Raw genomic sequence first — 25,630 nt, 5'->3', positions numbered from 1 at the left:
GTTTTCTTTACATTCTGTATGTTTAAAAACTATTAGCAGCCACTGGAGAAAGCTTTAAAGGCTAAAAAATATTTAGCAAAAACCATTATACCCAAGCCTAGAAATCTGTATAGCAGCTGTTTAGCCAGTAAACAAAGCAGTCTATGTTGTCATATTTAGAGGACATCAAACTAACTGGAAAACCCAGAGTTCAGATCTTAGAGCAATGAAAATGTTTTTGCAAAATAGAGGCACACAGATATGTTATTCAAACCTATAAAGAATAAAATGTTTTATATACTAACCCAATAATTTTTGCATCAAACATCAGATTTATAGAAGATATCAACTTTAGTATTAAAAAAAATTTCCCAACCCTAATTTAATGGGATTTTATTGTGAAAGTTGCTTGCACAGAAAAACAACTGTAAGAATGTCACTGCACATTTAATTACACTAAGACTACACACATTTTTCTTAGTAAATCACAATGTAAAAATAGTACCAAGTAAGTATAAAATATTGTAAATCATCTTTAAAACACTATTTGTTAATTAATTCAATAAACACTTGCATTAGTCAGTATTTACCAAGTATAATGCTTGGCACCATGGAATTAACAGATTCCTAATTTACAGCCCCTGTCCTTGTAAATTCTTATACTTTATGGCGGTAAGGACAAGGTCCACGTAACACAAAATGGTATGAGATAATAATGTTATTTAATTTAGAATGATGAGTACAATCACCTTCTAATGAACTAATAAATAAAAACCATCCAGAGAAAAGTCAAGGCAGCTTTGGAGAAGTTGGTTAAACGTGGGCTCCAAAGTTAGACACTGGATTTCAATCTAGGCTCCACTAAGTGTATAAATTTGATCATATTAATCTGAATCCGTTTCTTCATTTTTAAGAAGAGGGCCCTGGCCCTGGCCGGTTGGCTCAGCGGTAGAGCGTCGGCCTAGCGTGCGGAGGACCCAGGTTCGATTCCCGGCCAGGGCACACAGGAGAAGCGCCCATTTGCTTCTCCACCCCTCCGCCGCGCTTTCCTCTCTGTCTCTCTCTTCCCCTCCCGCAGCCAAGGCTCCATTGGAGCAGAGATGGCCCGGGCGCTGGGCATGGCTCTGTGGCCTCTGCCTCAGGCGCTAGAGTGGCTCTGGTCGCAATATGGCGACGCCCAGGATGGGCAGAGCATCGCCCCCTGGGGGGCAGAGCACCGCCCCTGGTGGGCGGGCCGGGTGGATCCCGGTCGGGCGCATGCGGGAGTCTGTCTGACTGTCTCTCCCTGTTTCCAGCTTCAGAAAAAAAATGAAAAAAAAAAAAAAAAAAAAAGAAGAGGGCCCTGGCCGGTTGGCTCAGTGGTAGAGGGTCGGCCTGGCGTGCAGTAGTCTCGGGTTCGATTCCAGGCCAGGGCACACAGGAGAAGCGCCCATCTGCTTCTCTACCCCTCCCCCTCTCCTTCCTCTCTTATCTCTCTCTTCCCCTCCAGCAGCCAAGGCTCCACGGGAGCAAAGTTTGCCCGGGCGCTGAGGATGGCTCTGCGGCCTCTGCCTCAGGCGCTAGAATGGCTCTGATTGCAGCAGAGCAACGCCCCAAGATGGGCAGAGCATGGCCCCCTGGTGGGCATGGCGGGTGGATCCCAGTCAGGCGCATGCAGGAGTCTGTCTGACTGCCTCCCCGTTTCCAGCTTCGGAAAAATACCCCAAAAAAAGAGGATAAGAGTACTTTCATCATGAAGTTGTGAAACATTAAAAAAATGCATTATGTCCTGATAAGCCTGGAGAAAACACTAGCTATTATGTTACTATCAGCAGCCTTTGCAAGGGCCAAGAAAGGTAAAGAGCTAGCAAGTGATACTTGCGGGGAAAGACACACAAATGGCTGAAATGCAGGGAACGAAGAGGGAAAGGTAAGCAGGAAGCAAAACATGAAGAGTCCATTAACTGTGCTAATTCATTAGTTTAGGGCCCGCACATGTGGCTATTGAGCACTTAAAATATGGTTAGTCCAAATTGAGATGGGTTTTGTTAAATACACCTTAGATTTTGAAGACTTAGTATGAAAAAAAGTTAAATACCTCAACTTTTTATACCAATTAATACTGAAATGATTACTGAATTAAATAAAACAATATTAAAATGACCATAGCCAAATGGTAGAAGCAACCCAAATGACCACCAATATATAAACAAAACAGGGAATACACACACACACACACACACACACACGATGGAATATTATTCAACCTTAAAAAAAACTGACACATTTACAACATAGATGAATCTTAACATGCTAAGTGAAATAAACCTATCACAAAGGATAAATACTTTTGATTCCACTTTTATGAGATACCTAGAGTAGTCAAATTCAGAGGCAGAAAGTAGGAATGGTTGCTGCCAGTGGTTGGCAGGGTTGGGGGTATGCTTAAATAGGTCCAGGGTTTCAGTTTTGAAAGATGAAAAGAGCTCTGGAGATGAATGGCGGATAGTTGCACAAAAATTTGAAAGTATTTAATGTCACTAAACTGTACACTTAAAAATGGTAAAGATGGTAAATTTCATGGTATGAGTATTTTACCACAAAAATTTTTCACTTAAGTGTCTATGAGCATATTGAAATTACATATGTACTTTGCATTATAATTATGCAAGCACTATTAAGTCATGGTAAAAATTTTCCAATAAGAAGGGGTTTTTTTTGTTTTTTACTTTTATTTTTTGGCAGAGACAGAGAGGGGGATAGATAGGGACAGACAGACAGGAAGGGAGAGAGATGAGAAACATCAATTCTTCGTTGCGGTTCCTTAGTTGTTCATTGATTGCTTTCTCATACGTGCCTTGACCACGGGCCTTGAGCAGACCGAGAAACCCCTTGCTAGAGCCAGCGACCTTGGGCTCAAGCTGGTGAGCCTTGCTCAAACCAGATGAGCCCACACTCAAGCTGAAGACCTCGGGGTCTCGAACCTGGGTCCTTCCGCATCCCAGTATGACACTCTATCCACTGCACCACCGCCTGGTCAGGCCAATAAGAAGGGTTTTCAGGAACAGTGTGAAAAGATCTAGAAAAGTAAGCCCTACTGCCTTAAAGCAGAGGCCAGCAAACTTTCGTAAAGGGCTAGACAGTAAATATTTTCAGCTTTGGGGACATATGGTCTGTTCTGAAAGTAGCCATAGATAATAAATGAATGGGCCTGGCAGATTTATGCCAAGATGGTTTGCTGACCCCTGCCATAAGTTATCCACTGTAGCAATTGCTCCTACTGGCTCATATTGCTCAATTTTCAGAAATTTTGTGAGCCAGTTTAATACTGGTAGCTTAAAATCTGCCATGAGCCTGACTTGTGGTGGCACAGTGGATGGGGCATTGACCTGGAAATGTTGAGGTCGCCGGTTCAAGGCCCTGGGCTTGCCTGGTCAAGGCACATGTGGGAGTTGATGCTTCCAGCTCCTCTGCCCTGTCTCTCTCTCCTCTCTTCCTCTGTCTCTCTCACTCCCTCTCTGTCTCCTCTCTAAAATGAATAAATAAAAATAAAATAAAAAATTTAAAAATAAAATAAAATAAAATCTGCCATGGTAAGACTCTACACCAGGGGTCCCCAAACTGCGGCCCCCTGAGGCCATTTATCCGGCCCCTGCAGCACTTCTGGAAGGGGCACCTCTTTCATTGGTGGTCAGTGAGAGGAGCATAGTTCCCATTTAAATACTGGTCAGTGTGTTGATTTAAATTTACTTGTTCTTTATTTTAAATATTGTATTTGTTCCCGTTTTGTTTTTTTTTTTTACTTTAAAATAAGATATGTGCAGTGTGCATAGGGATTTGTTCATAGTTTTTTTTATAGTCCGGCCCTCCAATGGTCTGAGGGACAGTGAGCTGGCCCCCTGTGTAAAAAGTTTGGGGACCCCTGCTCTACACCATAGAAATCAGCAAGCATTACAAACTGGTGTTTTTCCTGAAGAAAGTGAACATTTACCAGCACTACATACTGACTATATACATGTAAAGAATCAGCTTCTCACCTGACCAGGCAATGGCACAGTGGATAGAGCATAAGCCTGGGATGCCGAGGAACCAGGTTTGAAACCCCGAGGTTGCAAGCTTGAGCGCAAGCTCAACCAGTTGAGTGCGGGCTCACCAGCTAGAGTGTGGGATCATAGACATGACCCCATGGTCGCTGGCTTGAGCAAGTGGTCACTCACTCTGCCATAGCCCCCTGGTCATGGCACAAATGAGAAATCAATCAATGATCCACCAAGGCGCTGCAACAAAGAATTGATGCTTCTCATCTCTCACCCTTCCTCTCTGTCTCTCTCTGTCTCTCTCGTTCACACACACAACTAAACTGGACAGAGGACAGGAAGCCATGAGATTATGTATATATTGCACTTAGCTAAATTTCAGAAACTGGCAGTTATTACTAATACCTATTTACAGTGGTACCTTGAGATATGAACAGACCAACATACAATTTTTTAAGATACGAGCTGCGACTCGGTCCATATTTTTGTTCCATATCGAAGAAAAATTCTGAGATACGAGTAGTGATTTGGGGAACTGCTGCTAATTCGTGCGTTGGCGCACAAGGACAGTATCGGCAGCACAACACCAGCATCTCGTTCTTTCTCACGTGTTACCCACAGAATCAAGTCAAATTTCGTGTACGGTACTCGTTCTTGCATATTTTACTAACTTTTTTGTGTGCTATAATGGGGTCGAAAAAAATGAGTGTAAATTAGGAGAAGGGTGAGAAGAAGAAAATGTCGTCGATAGAAGTAAGGCAAAAAATAATAGCCTGACCCGGCATGGGGCAATGGATAGAGCATAAGCCTGGGATGCGGAGGATCCAGGTTCGAGACCCGGAGGTCGCCAGTTTGAGCGCGGGCTCATCTGGCCTAAGCCATAAATAAATAAATAAATAAATAAATAAATAAATAGCTCACCAGCTTGGACCCAAGGTCACTGGCTCGAGCAAGGGGTTACTTGGCCTGCTGAGGGCACGCGGTCAAGGCACATGTGAGAAAGCAATCAATGAACAACTAAGGTGTTGCAATGTGCAGTGAAAAACTAATCATTGATGCGTCTCAACTCTCTCCGTTCCTGTCTGTCTGTCCCTATCTATCCCTCTCTCTGACTCTCTCTCTCTGTCCCTGTTAAAATAAAATTTAAAAAAAAAAAAAGAAAAACATGAGCGTGGTATACGAGTGATTGAACTGGCAAGGCTATATGACCACAATACATCTACAATTTGGGCCCTGACCGGTTTGCTCAGTGGTAGAGCATCAGCCTGGCGTGCGGGAGTCCCAGGTTCAATTCCCAGCCAGGGCACACAGGAGAAGCGTCCATTTGCTTCTCCACACCTCCCCTCTCCTTCCTCTCTGTCTCTCTCTTTCCCTCCCGCAGCCAAGGCTCCATTGGAGCAAAGTTTGCCCAGACGCTGAGGATGGCTCTGTGGCCTCTGCCTCAGGTGCTAAAATGGCTCTGATTGCGACAGAGTGACACCCCAGATGGGCAGAGCATCGCCCCGTGGTGGGCGTGCTGGGTGGATCCTGGTCGAGCACATGCAGGAGTCTGACTGCCTCCTCGTTTCCAAACTCAGAAAAATACAAAAAAAAAAAAAATTCGTACCAGCCTTAAACAAAAGGATGCGCCCTGGCCGGTTGGCTCAGCGGTAGAGCGTCGGCCTAGCGTGCAGAGGACCCGGGTTCGATTCCCGGGCAGGGCACATAGGAGAAGCGCCCATTTGCTTCTCCAACCCTCCGCTGCGCCTTCCTCTCTGCCTCTCTCTTCCCCTCCCGCAGCCAAGGCTCCATTGGAGCAAAGATGGCCCGGGCGCTGGGGATGGCTCTGTGGCCTCTGCCCCAGGCGCTAGTGTGGCTCTGGTCGCAATATGGCGATGCCCAGGATGGGCAGAGCATCGCCCCCTGGTGGGCAGAGCATCACCCCTGGTGGGCGTGCCGGGTGGATCCCGGTCGGGCGCATGCGGGAGTCTGTCTGACTGTCTCTCCCTGTTTCCAGCTTCAGAAAAGAAAATGAAAAGAAAAAAAAAAAAAAAAAAAAAAGGATGCCATCAAAAGCACAAATCCAGCTAAAGGAACTACAATTCTGTCCCAATTAAGGACAAATATCCATGAAGAAATAAAGAAGCTTCTGCTAGTGCGGGTGAAAGAAAGAGCTGGCAGGAGATACATTGACAGAGACTGTAATATGCGAAAAGGCACATATTATTTACCGCGACTTGAAGAAGACAGAACCATCAACCTTAAAAGAAGCAGAAGAGGTGGTGCAGTGGATAGAGCATCGGACTGGGATGCAGAGGACCCAGGTTTGAGACCCCGAGGTCACCAGCTTGGGCGCGGGTTCACCTGGTTTGAGCTAAAAAAAAAACCTCACCAGCTTGAGCCCAGGGTCACTGGCTTGAGCAACGGGTTACTCCGTCTGCTGTAGCCCCACGGTCAAGGCACATATGAGAAAGCAATCAATGAACAACTAAGGTGTCGCAATGCGCAATGAGAAACAAATGATTGATGCTTCTCATCTCTCTGTTCCTGTCTGTCCCTATCTATCACTCTCTCTGACACTCTCTCTGTCCCTGTAAAAAAAAAAAAAAAAAAAAAAAAAGCTTTACACAAAACACTTGTTCCACCTATGCTTTTAGGTGTCTGAGAATACAAATCTGACCCTTAGTGAGGTTTGGAATGATCACTACAACATTTTGGTAAGTTTACACATTATTGACTTGGCATGGCAAGAGGTTACAAGAAGAACTTTGAACTCGGCATGGAAAAAGTTATGGCCTGATGTTGTTGCAGAAAGAGACTTTGAAGGATTCAAACCAGAGACTGAGACCAAGGTAGAAGCGTTGGAGGACATTGTGTCCCTCAAAAAATTGATGAATCTGGAGGTAGATGAGGGTGACATAAACAAGCTCGTTGAGGAACATAAGGAGGAACTCTTCAACTGAGGAGTTGAAGGAGCTACAGATGATGCAACATGGAGCTTCTGCAAAAGATTAGTAGTGAGGAGGAGGTAGAGTAGAAGAAAGTGACTTCTATAAGTGAAATTAAAGACAGGCTGGCAATGTGGGAGAAGCTTTCAAGTTTCATTGAAAAGAAACACCCAGGCCTGACTAGGCGGTGGTGCAGTGGATAGAGTGTCGAACTGGGATGCAGAGGACCCAGGTTCAAGACCCCGAGGTCACCAGCTTGGGCGCGGGCTCACCTAGTTTGAGCAAAAAAAAAAAAGCTCACCAGCTTGAGCCCAGGTTCGCTGGCTTGAGCAATGGGTTACTCGGTCTGTTGTAACCCCACGGTCAAGGCACATATGAGAAAGCAATCAATGAACAACTAAGGTGTCGCAGCAAAAAACTGATGATGGATGCTTCTCATCTCTCTCCGTTCCTGTCTGTCTGTCCCTATCTATCCCTCTCTCTGACATTCTCTCTGTAAAAAAATTAAATTAAATTAAATTAAAAAAAAAAAACACCCAGAAAAAGTTCCAACTGGTCGTGCTTCAGCACTTCTTAATGACACTTGTTTGTCACATTTCTGTAACATTTTAAAAGGCAGGCAAAAGCAAACCTCTTTAGGTAGATTTTCATTCAATGGACCTGCAAGTGAAAGTGCCAAAAGTGCAGCCAAAAAGGCAAAAACAGGTGATGATTAAATGGAAAATACAAAATGTTAAGCTTAGGTTAAGTTTAAAGTTAAGAAAGTACATTTTGTTTGTTTGTTTGTTTGTATTTTTCTGAAGTTGGAAACAGGGAGGCAGTCAGACAGACTCCCGCATGTGCTCGACCAGGATCCACCCGGCATGTCCACCAGGGGGCGATGCTTTGCCCATCTGGGGCGTTGCTCTGTTGCATCCAGAACCATTCTAGAGCCTGAGGCAGAGGCCATAGAGCCATCCTAAGCGCCCGGGCAAACTTTGCTTCAGTGGAGCCTTGGCTGCGGGAGGGGAATAGAGAGACAGAGAGGAAGGAGAGGGGGAGGGGTAGAGAAGCAGATGGGCGCTTCTCCTGTGTGCCCTGGACGGAAATCGAACCCGGGACTCCCACACGCCAGGCCAATGCACCACCACTGAGCCAACCGGCCAGGGCCTAAAGTGCATTTTTTTACAATTAAATTTTTGTTGTTTCATTTTAAGAAAGTGCAGTTTTAGTTTTGTTTCAAGTAAAGAAAACACAGTTTTTGCCTGACCAGGTGGTGGCGCAGTGGATAGAGCGTTGGACTGGGACGCAGAGGACCCAGGTTCGAGATTCCGAGATTGCCAGCTTGAGCGCGGACTCATCTGGTTTGAGCAGAGTTCACCAGCTTGGACCCAAAGTCGCTGGCTTAAGCAAGGGGTTACTTGGTCTGCTGAAGGCCCGCGGTCAAGGCACATATGAAAAAGCAATCAATAAACAACTAAGGTGTCACAACAAAAAACTAATAATTGATGCTTCTCATCTTTCTGCATTCCTGTCTGTCTGTCCCCATCTGTCCCTCTCTCTGGCTCTCTCTCTGTCTCTGCAAAAACAAACAAACAAACAAAAAAAAAAAGAAAACACAGTTTTAGTTTACATTCAGTGTTAACAAAGTGCAGTTTTAGTTTACCTGTCTACAGTGCCTGCATCCCTTCCTCCCTCCCTCCTCCTCCGCCATTCACCTCCGTTAGCTGCACTCGTCTGTCTTCAAGGTAAGAATACAATACTAAATAACACGTTTTTCTTTTATTTCATATATTTTGTTATACACTGGTAAAGTATACATGTGTGTTTCTTAATTAAAAACATCTTTTTTTTCATAATTTAGGATGGTTTGGGGATGTTTCACAGGGCTGGAACAGATTAAATCTATTTCAGTTATTTTAAATGGGAAAATTTGTTTAATATACAAGTTGACTGACTTACGAGCTCAGTTACAGACCAAATTAAACTCGTATCTCAAGGTACCACTGTATTGTTCATAATGATTTAAATTAATTTGTTAAGCCTGACCTGTGGTGGCGCAATGGGATAAAGTGTCGCCCTGGAACACTGAGGTCGCCTGTTCGATACCCTGGGCTTGCCTGGTCAAGGCACATATGGGAGTTGATGCTTCCTGCTCTTCCCTTTTCTCTCTCTCTCTCTCTCTCTCTCTCCTCTCCTCTCAGAAAATTGAATAAATAAAATCTTTAAAAAAATAAAATAAAATAAAAATAAATTAATTTGTTAATAAATGTTTACTGAGTCCATTCCATCTGCTAGGCTCTGGTAACAATGGCGAACAATCACTGACCCTCTCTAGCAGAAAAATAAACATTACCAAATAGTCATATATATACAGAATTTAAATTGTGATAATTTATGACCAAAAACAAGGGAATCCCAATGTAGTATGGACAATAAGAATAATTCTTTGAGAAAGTGACTTCTGCACTGAGAATTTTAGGTGTAAATGGAATGGGCAAAGAGTGGGAGGCAACGTAAGCAACAGAACAAATAGCACGCCTGACCAGGCGGTAGCGCAGTGGACAGAGCGTCGGACTGGGATGCGGAGGACCCAGGTTCGAGACCCCGAGGTCACCAGCTTGAGTGCGGGCTCATCTGGTTTGAGCAAAAAGCTCACCAGCTTGGACCCAAGGTCACTGGCTCGAATAAGGGGTTATTCAGTCTGCTGTAGCCCCACAGTCAAGGCACATATGAGAAAGCAACCAATGAACAACTAAGGTGTTGCAACACGCAATGAAAAACTAATGATTGATGCTTCTCAACACTCCGTTCCTGTCTGTCTGTCCCTGTCTATCCCTCTAACTCTTTCTCTGTCTCTGAAAAAAAAAAAAAAAATAGCACAAATCCTAGGGCAGAAAAAAAAATATATAATAGGTCAAGGAACTAAAAAGTCAGTATGGAGCCTGACCTCTGATGGCAAAGTGGATAAAGTGTTGGCTTGGAACGCTGAGGTTGCTGGTTCAAAACCCCAGGCTTATCTGACCAGGTCAAGGCACATAATGCGAGTTGAAGCTTCCTGCTCCTTCACCTACCCTTTCTCTCTCTCTCTCTCTCTTCTCTCTAAAAAGAATAAATAAAATTTTTTTTTTGGTATTTTTCTGAATTGAGAAGCAGGGAGGCCGAGAGACAGAATCCCACATGCTCCCAACCAGGATCCACACGGCATGCCCACTATGGGGCGATGCTCTGTTGTGACCAGAGCCATTCTAGCGCCTGAGGCAGAGGCCATAAAGCCACCCCCAGCGCCCGGGCCAACTCTGCTCCAACGGAGCCTTGGCTGCTGGAGGGGAAGAGAGAGACAGAGAGGAAGGAAAGGGGGAGGGGTGGAGAAGGAGATGGGCGCTTCTCCTCTGTGCCCTGGCCGGAAATCGAACCCGGGACTCCTGCACGCCAGGCCAACGCTCTACCACTGAGCCAACCAGCCAGGGCTCCATCTGGAGTTTTGCTCCATTGCAGCTGGAGCCATCCTCAGCACCTGGCCAACTTTGCTCCAATGGAGCCTTGGCTGCGGGAGGGGAAGAGAGAAAAGAGGGGGGGGAGGGTGGAGAAGCAGATGGGCACTTCTCCTGTGTGCCCTGACCAGGAATCGAACCTGGGACATCCAAAGCCTGGGCCGATGTTCTACCACTAACCCAACTGACCAGGGCTAAATAAAATTTTAAAAAAAATAAAGAAAGGCCCTTGCCGGTTGGCTCAGTGGTAGAGCGTCGGCCTGGCGTGCAGAAGTCCCAGGTTCGATTCCCGGCCAGGGCACACAGGAGAAGCGCCCATTTGCTTCTCCACCCCTCCTCCTCTCCTTCCTCTCTGTCTCTCTCTTCCCCTCCCGCAGCTGAGGCTCCATTGGAGCAAAGATGGCCCGGGTGCTGGGGATGGCTCTATGGCCTCTTCCTCAGGTGCTAGAGTGGCTCTGGTCGTGACAGAGCGACGCCCCAGAGGGGCGGAGCATTGCCCCCTGATGGGCGTGCCGGGTGGATCCCGGTCCGGCGCATGCGGGAGTCTGTCTGACTGTCTCTCCCCGTTTCCAGCTTCAGGGAAAAAATAAAATAAAATAAAGTCAGTATGGCCTGATAGGCAGTGGCACAGTGGATAGAGCGTCGGACTGGGATGCCGAGGACCCTGGTTCGAGACCCCCGAGGACGCCAGCTTGAGCGCAGGCTCATCTGGTTTAAGCAAAAGCTTACCAGCTTGGACCCACCCACAGTCGCTGGCTCGAGCAAGGGGTTACTCGGTCTGCTGAAGGCCCATGGTCAAGGCATATATGAGAAAGCAATCAATGAACAACTAAGGTGTCGCAATGTGCAAGGAAAAACTAATGATTGATGCTTCTCATCTCTCTGTTCCTGTCCGTCTGTCCCTCTCTGACTCTCTCTCTCTATCTCTGTAAAAAACAACAAAAAATCCTGAGTATAAAGAAAGTCAGTATGGCAAGAGCCAAGTACCACAGAAATAAGAAGGCATCAGAATGGAGGGTAATCAGGAACCATACCACACAGGGCCTCATGGAGGCTTTAAGTAGTCTAAAATCAATGGGAAGTCATCAGTTTTATTTAGAGGGCAACATGATCTGATTAATTTTTTTTCAGACACTGCTCTAAAAATAAATGGGGGGGGGGACAGAAGAGTGTGAAGACTGACCAGTAGGCCACTATAGTTTCTAGGCAAGAGGCAATAGCCACTTAGTGGAGTCAATCCTCAATGTGTGTGTGTGTATGTAAATAAGGGAGAAACAGAATTAGACTCCCACATGCACCCCGACCAGGATCCACCCAGCAAGCTCCAGATGCTCTGCCCATCTGGGGCAGCTAGCAACCAAGCTACTTTTAGTGCCTGAGGCAGAGGCTACACAGAGCCATCCTCTCAGCACCCTGGGCTAATGTGCTCGAATCAATCGAGCCATAGCTGCAGGAGAAGAGGGAAGTGGGGGAGAGAGGATTAAAGAGAGAGAGAGAGAGAAAGAAGGAGTAAGGGGAGCAGCGGAGAAGCAGATGGTCACTTCTCCTGTGTGCCATGACCAGAAATCGAACATGGGACATCCACATGCCAGGTCCATGCTCTACCACTGAGCAAACCAGCCAGGGTCAATCCTTAATCTTGTGAGCACCTACTTAATTTATTAAATACCCTACTGCAGCGGCTCTGGCCGGGTTGTTCAGTGGATAGTGTTGTCCCAGCATGCCGAGGTCGTGGGTTCAATACCTGGTCAGGGCACATACAAGAAGCAACGGGGTGATGGGTAAGCAACATAATCAAATGTCAAAATAACCTGGAGATGTTTTCTCTGAACATATGTACCCTGATTTATCAATGTCACCCCATTAAAATTAAAAAAAAAAAAAGCAGGCCCTGGACGGTTGGCTCAGTGGTAGAACATCGGCCTGGCGTGCAGGACTCCCAGGTTCGATTCCAGGCCAGGGCACACAGGAGAAGCGCCCATCTGCTTCTCCACGCTTTCCCCTCTGTCTCTCTCTTCCCCTCCCGCAGCCAAGGCTCCACTGGAGCAAAGTTGGCCTGAGCGCTGAGGATAGCTCTATGGCCTCTGCCTCAGGCGCTAGAATGGCTCTGGTGCAGCAGAGCAGCGCCCCAGATGGGCAGAGCATCATCCCCTGGTGGGTATGCCAGGTGGATCCTGGTTGGTCGCATGCAGGAGTCTGTCTGACTACCTCCCCATTTCCAGCTTCGGAAAAATACTAAAAAAAAAAAAAAAAGGGGCAATGAGTATGTAACTAAATGGAACTAAGTAGAACAAATTGATGCTTCCCTCCCTCTTTTTTCTTTCTTTCCCCCACCTTTCTCCTCTCTCTCTCTCAAATTAATGAAAAAACTAAATCACTTCAGCAATTATTGGTCTCAGGACACCATTCTGACAAATCAAACCCTAAAGAGTTTTTCTTTATGTAGGTTATAGCTATTGATTTAAGCTACGTTAGAAATTAAAACCTTTTAAAATATTCTTTTTAAAAATAACAAACATATAAATAATATTTTATGGAAAAATGACCATTTTCCTGATGTAAAGAATAGCATTGTTTTAAATTTTTTCAAATCACTTTAGTCTTATAATGGAAAACTGGATTCACACCTGATAACAATATCCAACATCTTATAGTGTATGGGAAAGTGTGTTTATTTTTTAAAATTAAATTTAAAAACACAAATAACAGCTCAAAATTCTGATGAAAACAGTTTTGATCTCATGGTCCTCCTAAAGGGGTCTTAGGCACCCCAAAGCACATTGAGAACTGTTGCCTGAGAAACAGAAAGCCCATAATCAAAATGAGAGACCACTTCACAGAAACTAGAAAAGCTATAATCAAAGACAGAAAATAACAAGTGTTGTGGACAATGGGGAGTAACTAGAATCCTCCCTCATGCACTGCTGGTGGGATAACAAAATGGTAGACCTGCTTTGGAAAATGGTTTGACAGTTCCTCAAAAAGTTAAGTATAGAGCTACCACATGACCCAGTAATTTCACTCATAGGTATACACCCATGAAATATGAAAACATATGTCCATACAAAAACTTGTATAAATATTCAGAGGCAAAAACTAGAAACCACCCAAATGTCCATCAACTGAGAAATAAAATGTGATGTTTACCCATACAATGGAATATTTAAATTTATTTCTTAATTTTAGAGAGAGGAAACGGTAGGGGGAGCGAGAAGCATCAACTCATGGTTGCTTCACTTTATTCACTGACTGCTTCTCGTATGTATTGTTTATTTTTTTATTAAAGATTTTATTTATTCATTATAGAGGGGGCGGAGGAGCAGGAAGCATCAACTCCCATATGTGCCTTGACCAGGCAAGCCCAGGGTTTTGAACCAGCAACCTCAGCGTTTCCAGGTTGACGCTTTATCCACTGCGCCACCACAGGTCAGGCTCGTATGTATTGTTAAGTGGGCTAGCCCAAGGTTTTGAACCAGCAACCTCAGAGTTTCAGGTCAACACTCTATCCACTGCACCACCACCACAGGGCAGACCATATAATAGGATATTACCCAGCAATAAAAAGGAAGTACTGATACATACCATGACATGAATAAACCTTAAAAATAATGCTATAGAAGCAAGTCACAATTTTTCAAACTCTGGTGTGTATTTTACACTTGGTAGCATGTTTTAAATAATTTCAACTATATTTTAAATACTTAAAAGTCAGATGGGGATGGTGGTACTAAAGTGGATGGTGCAGTCCCAGATCCACACACTATAATGTTAAATGATGTCTAGGAAAATAACCCTAATGCGCCTGACCTGTGATGGCGCAGCGGATAAAGCATTGAGCTGGGACACTGAGGTCGCCGGTTTGAAACCCTGGGCTTGCCTGGTCAAGGCACATATGAGAGTTGATGCTTCCTGCTCCTCCTCCACTTCTCTCTTTCTGTCTCTCACTCTCCTCTCCTTTCTAAAATGGATAAATACTTAAAAAAAAAAAAAAATATATATATATATATATATATATATATATAACCCTAATGCACTGCAATTTCTCCTAACAGGAAAGGCTCAATTCTATTAAATACAATATTTATATTATTGTATGTTAATATTTTTTCTAAAAGTTTCAAATGATGATGTTTTCTATGACTAGAACACACATTCCCTGAGTTATTTCAGTTAACTGTATTTCAAATTTTTACACTATAATCTAGAGCAGTGGTAGTCAATCTGGTCCCTACCACCCACTAGTGGGCGTTCCAGCTTTCATGGTGGGCGGAAGCGGAGCAACCAAGGTATAAATAAAAAGATAGATTTAACTATAAGTTGTTTTATAAAGATGTATTCTGGCCTGACCAGGTGGTGGCGCAGTAAATAGAGTGTCGGACTGCGATGCCAAGGACCCAGGTTCGAGACCCCGAGGTCACCAGCTTGAGCACAGGCTCATTTGGTTTGAGCAAAAGCTCACCAGCTTGGACCCAAGGTTGCTAGCTGGAGCAAGAGGTTACTCAGTCTGCTAAAGGCCTGCGGTTAAGGCACATACAAGAAAGGAATCAATGAACAACTAAGGTGTTGCAATGTGAAACGAAAAACTAATGATTGATGCTTCTCATCTCTCTCCGTTCTTGTCTGTCTGTCCCTGTCTATCCCTCTCTGACTCTCTCTGTCTCCGTAAAAAAAAAAAAAAAAGATTTATTCTGCTAAACTTAATGAAAATCCGACATAAAGTACTTGGTAAGTAATTATTACTATATGCTTTAACTTGCTGTAACTCTGCTTTATAAATTTTATAAAGTAAATTTACTTCCCTACTTTATAAATCACCATTACTGTGGAACCAGTGGGCGGTTAGAAAATTTTACTACTAAAAGAGATACAGCCTGACCTGTGGTGGCGCAGTGGATAACGCATCGACCTGGAAATGCTGAGGTCGCTGGTTCAAAACCCTGGGCTTGCCTGGTCAAGGCACATATGGGAGTTGATGCTTCCAGCTCCTCCCGCCTTCTCTCTCTCTCTCTCCCTCTCTCTCTCCTCTTTAAAAATGAATAAAGAAAAAAAGGAAAAAAAAGATTAAAAAAAAATAAAAAAATAAAAAAAAATAAAAGAGATACAAAAGTGGGCGGTAGGTGTAAAAAGGTTAACTACCCCTGGTCTAGAGGGATACAAATCGAAGAACAAGCTACTCAGAAATTATATGGGTGTGCCCTTCCATTCTCTACACTAATTTTATTTTTTTAATTAATTAATTTTTTTTTTTTTACAGAGACAGAGAGTGAGTCAGAGAGAGGGATAGACAGGGACAGACAGACAGGAACAGAGAGAGATGAGAAGCATCAATCATTAATTTTTCATTGTGACACCTTAGTTGTTCATTGATTGCCTTCTCATATGTGCCCTACCACAGGCCTTCAGCAGACTGAGTAACCCCTTGCTGGAGCCAGCGACCCTGGGTTCAAGGTGGTGGGCTTTTTGCTCAAACCAGATGAGCCCGCGCTCAAGCCAGCAACCTCAGGGTCTCGAACCTGGGTCCTCTGCATCCCAGTCTGACACTCTATCCACTGCGCCACCGCCTGATCAGGCCCTCTACACTAATTTTAATCAAACAGTACATATACATACACACACACCATTCTTCTGGGTTTCATCTTGTTTGCTGACACTTGAAAATCCTTAAACTGTTTCCAGTAATATATAATAAATAAAAAATCACAACCCCATACACCATGACTTTGTGCCATGACACATCTATTTTTTTTTTTTTTTTTTTTTGGTCCATTTACTTATGAAAACCCCTATTGACGAAACCACTTTTGGCAGCAAGCACTCTCTGGAACATGGCCACTCCTTTCTTCCCTCTCAGGTTTGCATCTTTACTCTTCTCTCCTAAACTCCAATAGGTCTCCAGGAGACCTGCAACCAAGGGAGCAACAGGCAGCAGAGCGGCAGCTCCTCCTGGCCTCTACCCCTTGAACCTGTCTCCAACACCCTTTTCTCTGACTTTTCAGTGAGCAAAAACAGCCTCAGCATAGCTGACCTTTTCCTATACATTTCTGGAGAGCCAAAGTAGATTACCGCCCTAGGCTATCTCCTGTTGCTTCTTCTTCTAGCCTAACTTCCTTTGTTTCACTGCCCTCAGCTTTAATAAACATACTCAAAATAAAAAAATATAAACAAAGAGCCTGACCAGGTGGTGGCGCAGTGGATAGAGCATTGGACTGGGATGCGGAAGGACCCAGGTTCGAGACCCCGAGGTCGCCAGCTTGAGTGCGGGCTCATCTGGCTTGAGCAGAGAGCTCACCAGCTTGGACCCAAGGTCGCTGGCTCCAGCAGGGGGTTGCTCAGTCTGCTGAAGGCCCGCGGTCAAGGCACATGTGAGAAAGCAATCAATGAACAACTAAGAAGTCGCAACGCGCAACAAGAAACTGATGATTGATGCTTCTCATCTCTCTCCTTTCCTGTCTGTCTGTCCCTGTCTATCTCTGCCTCTGTAAAAAAAAAAAAAAAAAAAAAAAAAAAAAAAATATATATATATATATATATATATATATATATATATATATATATATAAACAAAGAATCACCTTGGAACATACGTAGTAAAGTTTATATTCTAACTACCCACAAAGAGAAATTAAAACATTAATCCATTGATTCTGAGTGCTCCTTGAAAATGTTCACTTTAATTTTATACAAGTGTTAGCTTTAATATCAACCTTTAACAAGTAACATTTATAAAATACCCACTGTACTCAGGTATCATGTTTCTGCCTGTTGGTTACATACACTCAAAAGGAAACCCAGCCTGACCTGTAGTGGCGCAGTGGATAAAGCGTCGACCTGGAAATGCTGAGGTCGCCGGTTCGAAACCCTGGGCTTGCCTGGTCAAGGCACATATGGGAGTTGATGCTTCCAGCTACTCTCCCCTGTCTCTCCCTCTCTGTCTCTCTCTCCTCTCCAAAAAAATGAATGAATGAATGAATAAATAAATAAATAAATAAATAGGAAACCCAAGGGGGAAAAATTGAAATTAATTACCATTTTATGACTTATTTTACAACTGATCCAAGAGGTTTAATGTAATTTTACCTAATCAATTAGAACACATTCACATATTAAGAGAGTTTATATTACATACAAACATTTTCTGAAAAATTTTTAAATTGTAGAAAATGGGATTTGCTGGAAAGAAAGCCTAAGTCTTCAATATTATCCTTTTGTACAACTCTCACTTACCCTCTTCACCTCCAACATTACCTAAGATTTCTCAAAACCAAATAGCTCCGAATTTCTTACTGAACATTTTATGAGAATCTTAATGTCATTAAATATAGTTTAATAATTTTAATCTGCGGCAAATAATTTAAAGCTATCAAACCAATAAAAAACTTTTAATTACAAAATGACAAATTTCTTGTGCCTCCAAGTAGAATTTTACAAATCATCTGAAATTGCTTTCCTTATTCTTGCACATTTTTCCTATATGTGCTTCCCTTAACAGAGCCCACAGATCATTCAACTTGTCTTCAGATTCTTGGTACAGTGGTGAGCTTCAATTTTTATCATGTTTTCTGCTCCAACAGAAGGCATTTATCAAAATAAAAATTCAACTACCTTCATAAAACGTTGCTTCAGAAAGGCCTTAATTTTAACTCTTACAACTTTATTTTGATTACAGAGTAGTAAAATTAAAACTTTCACAGAGCCTGACCAGGCGGTGGCACAGTGGATAGAGCGTTCGACTGGGATGCAGAGGACCCAGGTTCGAGACCCCGAGATTGCCAGCTTGAGCGTCAGCTCATGTGGTTTGAGCAAAAAGCTCACCAGCTTGAACCCAAGGTCCCTGGTTCCAGCAAGGGGTTACTCGGTCTGCTGAAGGCCCGCAGTCAAGGCACATGAGAAAGCAAGCAATCAACGGACCCTGGCCGGTTGGCTCAGCGGTAGAGCATTGGCCTGGCGTGCGGGGGACCAGGGTTCGATTCCCAGCCAGGGCACATAGGAGAAGCGCCCATTTGCTTCTCCACCCCCCCCTTCCTCTCTGTCTCTCTCTTCCCCTCCCGCAGCCAAGGTTCCATTGGAGCAAAGATGGCCCGGGCGCTGGGGATGGCTCCTTGGCCTCTGCCCCAGGCGCTGGAGTGGCTCTGGTCGCCCAGACGCCCGGAGGGGCAGAGCATCGCCCCCTGGTGAGCAGAGCGTTGGGCGTGCCGGGTTGATCCCGGTCGGGCGCATGCGGCAGTCTGTCAGACTGTCTCTCCCCGTTTCCAGCTTCAGAAAAAATAAAAAATAAAAAGAAAGTAATCAACGAACAACTAAGGTGTTGCATCGCGCAACGAAAAACTGATGATTGATGCTTCTCATCTCTCTCTGTTCCTGTCTGTCTGTCCCTGTCTATCCCTCTCTCTGACTCACTCTCTGTCTCTGTAAAAAATAAATAAAATTTTTAAAAAAACTTTACAGAATTTTAAAATTCTAATTGTACCATCACAGAAAGTGTAAAAATAAATCCTCACAGATTTATCACAAACTGGCCTAAATCAAATTTTCTATTTATAGAATATCCAGTCTTTCTAATCTCTTACAGTAAAATGCTCAGAACAGCCAGAAGGTGGAGACCTGAGGTAAGAATCCTAGAAAGATGACTTCAAAAGTTACTATGGCTACACACCCACTAGAATAGCTAACAAAAAAGACTGACACTAACAAATGTTAGCAGGAATATGGAGCAACAGAAATTCTCATGTACTTTTGGGTGGTATTGTAAAATAATACAAACATGGTTGCTTTTTTTTTTTTTGTATTTTTCTGAAGTTGGAAATGGGGAGGCAGTCAGACAGACTCCCACATGCACCTGACCAGGATCCACCCAGCACATCCACCAGGGGGTGATGCTCTGCCCATCTGGGGCATTGCTCTGTTGCAACCAGAGCCATTCTAGTGCCTGAGGCAGAGGCCACAGAGCCACCCCCAGTGCCCGGGCAAACTTTGCTCAAGTAGAGCCTTGGCTGCAGGAGGGGAAGAGAGAGAGAGAAAGGAGATGGGGAAGGGTGGAGAAGCAGATGGGCGCCTCCTGTGTGCCCTGGCCAGGAATTGAACCCGGGACTCCTGCACGCCAGGCCGACGCTCTACCACTGAGCCAATCAGCCAGGACCAAACATGGTTTCTTATAAAACTAAACACACAGCTACCATATGATCCAATCATTACACCTCTAAGTATTTTAACATGAGAAATAAAAAGTATTTTGTCAAAAAAAAGATTTGTACAAGAATGTCCATAGCAACTAACTAAAAACAGCCCAAGTGACTAACCACAACATGAGAATAGGTAAATGATGATACGTTCATACAGTGAAAAACAACACAATAAGAAAGAGACTACACGGCCTGACTGGTGGTGGCGCAATGGATCAAGCATCGACCTGGAACGCTGAGGTCGCTGGTTCACAACCCTGGGCTTGCCTGGTCAAGGCACATATGGGAGTTGATGCTTCCTGCTCCTCCCCCTCTTCTCTCTCTCTCTCTCTCATCTCTAAAATGAATAAATAAATAAAAATAATTTTTTTTTTAAAAAAAGAGACTACACAACAAAAATGAGTCTTGAAAACATTATGCTAAGCAAAAAAAATGCTACCCAAAGCCACTTATGTGAAGTTCTAGAAAAGGCAAAACTAGCCATGGTAATTGATGGAGGGGCGAGTGACTGCCTAGGAAAGGGTAAGAGGTAACTTTCTAATCAATTATCAAGTTCAATATATTGATAAAGCTTTAGTTTTGTAAAATCGCATAGAATAGCAATCGTACATTTCATTGCATGTCAAACTTACCTTAAAAAATTCTTTTTTAATTGAGCTCAGGTTAATAATATGCACATTGCTGAAGTGCTTTTTTAGGGAAACATGTAGTGATACTTGCAATTTATTTTGAAATGCATCCAAAAAATAAAATGGACTGATAAATGATTTGTGTGTTACAGAAAATATAGCAAAACGCTAGTTGTAGGTGATAAGACAAATGGGCGTTCATTTTCCAAATCTTTCAAGTTTCCTATATGTTGGAAAATATTAAAATGTTAAGGACATAAGCCTGACCTGTGGTGGCGCAGTGGGTAAAGCGTCGCCCTAGAATGCTGGTTGCCACTTTGAAACCCCTGGCTTGCCTGGTCAAGGCACATATGGGAGTTGATGCTTTCTGCTCCTCCCCCCTTCTCTCTCTCTCTCTCTCTCTCTCTGTCCCCTCTCTCTAAAATAAATAAAAAATAAAAATAAAAAAAATGTTAAGGACATTTTCATACCAAAATAGAGACCAAAAAATATGGTCCTGGCCCAACAGCTGGGTTGGTTCCAGCGTCATCCGGAAGTGCAGAAGTTGACAGCTGGATTCCTGGTCAGGGCACATACAGGAACAGATTTATATTCCTGCCTCTCTCTCCCTTCCTATCTCAATAAAGCCAATAAATAGAAAAATGTATATGGTGATTTGGTAAGTGGTAAAAGTTTCTCTCACTTGATGTTACATATTCTACCTACACCTTAACAAAACTCACCACCTTTTAGAACTAGATACACCACTACTTCAACTCATTTACTGTCCCTTGGGAAACATAGGCACATTTCAGGAATGGTGTCCTCATAAACTGTTCACAATGTTTGATGCCGCCAGAGATCAATGCAATAATTATCGAAAATGTTCTATGATATGCTAAAACAATTTGTTGAATTCTTCGGGATTCCTAATTAACTGTAAACTTTATATTCCTGAAGAGATTTTAAGTTGTAAATTATTTGGTAGTATTCTCCATTAACTCCAGTTTCGTTCTTTTATTGGAGTGGTAACTGCTAGTATCAGAATAACGCAGCTATCGTCCCTCTGAAATCAGACAAAAACCTACCCCAATGACTGGCCTCTAAGAGAATATAAATAGATCAAAAAGAAAACAGCAAGTCATCAATAAAAGTCATCCACTTTCCTCCTTTAACCTAACACTATTACTTAAAATGTGACTGAAAGCAAATTTTACGTGTTAATTTTCACAAAAAAAAAAAAAAAAAAAAAAGACTGGGCAAGATTTCAGCAATCAAAACGCAGAGCTGTACACGTGCGCCTCACCACAAAAGCCACCTTCACCCTCAGGCAGGTAAAACAATGAGCACCCCCCTTTTCTCTTCACGAGACAAAACCGCAGACTGGGCCAAAGCCACCCTCGCCCCAGCCCAGCCGCCTCCCCGCCCAGAGCCAGACGGTGGGCCCTTTCCTTTGTGCGGAGCAGCAGGGAGGCAGCTGGGGGCGGGGAGCCGCGGGGCGCAGGCTGGGGGTCGGCGGAGGCCGAGCAAAACCACGGCGCGGAAGAAGTGGTGTCGGCGCGTCCCACAAACAGGCCGCGCAGCGCGGCCACGAACCTCTGCGGTGTCCAAAGAGCAAACCTACGAACTTGAGTGTCATCTAATTTGGGATGAACCCCGAGAGAATGACCGGGAACAACTCCGGAGACGACCCTCTCCCAGGCCCTTGCAAAGCCACTTCCTTCAGCCGCGAGCAAAGGTCCTGCCGCCGCCGCCGCCCCCGCCCTGGCCCCGACCCGGCCCCGGCCAGAGCCCAGGGCAGCCCTAACCTGCTGAACGGAGCTGTTCTCGGGCACGGCGAACTCCTCTTTCTCCTTCGGGGTCTTCACAGTGACTTTCATGATCTTAGGCTCCGCGGAGGCAGCAGCCGCGGAGCCGCCGGCACCTTCGGCCGCCGCGGCGCTATCCTGAGAGCTCGGAGGGCCACCGCTTTCACCATTCTCGGCCATGGCGGCGGCGGCGGTGACTCAGGAGGGAGCAGGCGAGCGAGGGGGAGCCAGCAGACGCCAAGAGCCGGCTGGCCCGGACAACGGAGAATGCAGGACGCGCCGCCTTACTGGCAGCAGGCGCAGGGCCGCCCTGACAGGTGAGGGGCCGCAGAGCTGGGTGTGGGCTCCGGCGAAGGCCCGGGACGGGCGCTCAGCAGCCGCCGTATATTCGGACGCCGCTCGCTCTCAGCGACATCCGCAAGCGCTGCCGCCGCTTCCTCCTGCCACCCCCTCCCCCACAGTCCTCCGGCGGCGTCGCGCGAAGCACGCCGGGTAACGTGACTGGTGGCGTCGCCGAGTCATGCCCGACAGACCACACTTCGAGCCCCGGCTGCTTTGCTTCCCTGGTCCCGTGCCATGGGTCAGTGTGTAGGCCCAACTAGAGTGAAAGATTAAAAGCAGGGTGGGGCGGAAGGCATCAGTTCACTTTCTTTCCACTCCTTTAACCAAAAAATAAACTCAGGGGTTCTGCAAGGTTCTTTTATGGCGCACGGGGATGATGTCACGGCTAGCGAAATTACTAGAAAGGACTCGACCACTGGGCACTGCGGCCGCGGCTACGCTAGTGCTCTCGCGATACAGGTAGTTTCCCCAGCCCCTTACGTCACACATGGTGCCGCTGCGCTTGTTGGGCCTCGGCGTCTTCTGCATAGCCACTGGAACTAATAACTAATGAATCATGGAGAGCTGTTTTGTTATTCAAGTTATGCTTGATTTTTGCTTACTTGCCCTGGTTGGGTATCTCATATCGTTACGGCTTTGTCCCAATGTTCTAAGATTGCGTGTTCGATCCCCAGTCAGGGCAAATACAAGAATAATCCAAGGAATGCATAAATAAGTAGAACGGCTTTCCTTCTGTCTCTTCCTCTCTCTAAAAGTCAATTTTAAAAATTTTAAAATGATTTGCTTACTTGTAAGATTTAAAGTGCTTGATCTGGCCCTGGGCAGTTGGCGCAGTGCTAGAATGTTGGCCTGGCGTGCAGGAGTCCCAAGTTTGATTCCCGGCCAGGGCACACAGGAGAAGCGCCCATCTGCTTCTCCACCCCTCCCCCTCTCCTTCCTCTCTGTCTCTCTCTTCCCCTCCTGCAGCCAAGGCTCCATTGGAGCAAAGTTGGCCCCGGCGCTAAGGATGGCTCTGTGGCCTCTGCCTCAGGCACTAGAATGGCTCTGGTTGCAACAGAGCAACGCCCTGGATGGGCAGAGCACCACCCCCCTGGTGGGCATGCCGGATGGATCCAGGTCCGGCGCATGCGGGAGTCTGTCTGCTTCCCCGTTTCCAACTTCGAAAAATACAATAAATAAATAAATAATAAAATAAAGTGCTTGATCTTACTGCCCAGAGCACGGGAATTGGAAGGTAAGTTGGTGCAGGCAAGATCCTCATAACTAAGGTGACCAATCATCCTCCTTTAGAGAAGACAGTCCTTCTTGTAAATTCCATCCTCCCTCAAAAAGTGTCCTACATGTCCTCCTTTTTGTTACTGGAAGACTAACCTGTAAATGCCTGTATTCAGTTGATGCAGAGTTGATCCATCGGGTGTGATGTGACGTATTTGTATCTAAATGAGTACTTTTTTCTTACAATTATTAAAAATTAATAGGCAGGCCCTGGCCGGTTGGCTCAGTGGTAGAGCATTGGCCTGGCGTGCGGAAGTCCTGGGTTCGATTCCCTGCCAGGGCACACAGGAGAGGCGCCCATCTGCTTCTCCACCCCTCCCCCTCTCCTTCCTCTCTGTCTCTCTCTTCCCCTCCTGCAGCCGAAGCTCCATTGGAGCAAAATTGGCCCGGGCGCTGGGGATGGCTCCTTAGCCTCTGCCCCAGGCGCTGGAGTGGCTCTGGTCGCGACAGAGAGATGCCCCGGATGGGCAGAGCATCGCCCCCTGGTGGGCGTGCCGGGTGGATCCCCGTCGAGCGCATGCGGGAGTCTGTCTGACTGCCTCCCCGTTTCCAGCTTCGGAAAAAATAAAAAAAAAGTAAAAGAAAAAAAAACTAATAGGCATGTAAGCATAACTACAGTATAAAATATTACAAATGTCTATTATGCATTTATCATATTATAGTGTATTATTGTTGCAATGAATAAAATGTTTTTTTATTTACAATATTGTTTTCTTCAATATCGTATTTATTTTTGTCCTCCTTTTCATTGTAAAAAAGTTGGTCTCCTTAACCAAAAAAAACATAGTAGATGTGTGTGACCAACCTGCACGATTCGCAGTGCCCTTGGGTCAGCCCCATTTGCTCAGATGATGAGGCTACTTGTGTTGACTGTGCACACTGACATCCCTAAGTGAGCACCCCAGAATTTTCTGTGAACACTATCCCCCAAAGTGTTTGAGACAGAATGCCCACCAAGATGTGACTTTAATGTAGCTGAGATGTTCATTTTAGTCTTAAATAAGGTACTGCTCTATTTCAGACTTTAGGTGGCATTAAAGATAATTGTTCGCCCTGGCCGGTTGGCTCAGCGGTAGAGCGTCGGCCTAGCGTGCGGAGGACCCGGGTTCGATTCCCGGCCAGGGCACACAGGAGAAGCGCCCATTTGCTTCTCCACCCCTCCGCCGCACTTTCCTCTCTGTCTCTCTCTTCCCCTCCTGCAGCCGAGGCTCCATTGGAGCAAAGATGGCCCGGGCGCTGGGGATGGCTCCTTGGCCTCTGCCCCAGGCGCTAGAGTGGCTCTGGTCGCAATATGGCGACACCCAGGATGGGCAGAGCATCGCCCCCTGGTGGGCAGAGCGTCGCCCCTGGTGGGCGTACCGGGTGGATCCCGGTCGGGCGCATGCGGGAGTCTGTCTGACTGTCTCTCCCTGTTTCCAGCTTCAGAAAAATGAAAAAAAAAAAAAAAAAAAAAAAAAAAAAAAAAAAAAAGGTAATTGTTCACGTTATTTCACCTTAGCGGGGTAACGGGTTGGAGCACTGTGCAATGTGCCAAGGATGAGGGTTCATTCTCAGGTTAGGGCACATACAAGAAAGAAAAGGAATGCACAAATAATTGGAGCAAAATATCGATATTTCCCTCTCTCTTTTTCTCTCTCTCTCTTCTCTCTCAAATCAATCAATAAAAAATATTAAATCATTTTAGTGTAATATGGCTTGAACATTTTTAGTGTAATAACTTGAACAAATATCTCAGTGATTTTTGTCTCCCTCTCCCCCAAATTTAAAATCAGTAAATTTTTTAAGTTTATTTCATTGATTTTAAAGAGAAAAGAAGGGCCTGACCAGGTGGTGGTGCAGTGGATAGAGCGTCAGACTGATATGCAGAGGACCCAGGTTCGAGACCCCGAGGTCGCCAGCTTGAGCGCTGGCTCATCTGGTTTGAGCAAAAAAAAAAAATGCCACCCAGCTTGAACCCAAGGTCCCTGGCTCCAGCAAGCAAGGGGTTACTCGGTCTGCTGAAGGCCCGCGGTCAAGGCACATAT

The 25,630-nt window shown here is 45.2% G+C and overlaps 1 protein-coding gene across 2 annotated transcripts in view; it reads right to left on the bottom strand.

Annotated features, from left to right (window-relative positions):
* The window catches only part of UBQLN1 (ubiquilin 1), a 76,362-nt gene extending 53,889 nt beyond the window's left edge, over positions 1–22,473 (bottom strand). Inside the window, exon 1 of one of the 2 annotated variants that reach the window (XM_066257002.1) lies at positions 21,990–22,473. In XM_066257002.1, coding sequence (XP_066113099.1) covers positions 21,990–22,169 — 180 coding nt within the window. In that variant the 5' untranslated portion in view covers positions 22,170–22,473. The remainder of the gene's footprint in view (positions 1–21,989) is intronic. The other variant, XM_066257003.1, reaches the window with a different exon arrangement.
* Between the last annotated feature and the right edge of the window lie 3,157 nt (positions 22,474–25,630).

This window comes from Saccopteryx bilineata, chromosome 2 (genome assembly GCF_036850765.1).
Source record: "Saccopteryx bilineata isolate mSacBil1 chromosome 2, mSacBil1_pri_phased_curated, whole genome shotgun sequence".
Classification (NCBI taxonomy): Eukaryota; Metazoa; Chordata; class Mammalia; order Chiroptera; family Emballonuridae; genus Saccopteryx; species Saccopteryx bilineata.
Note: the sequence above shows the minus strand (reverse complement) of the source record. Positions and strands in the feature narration are given on the sequence as shown.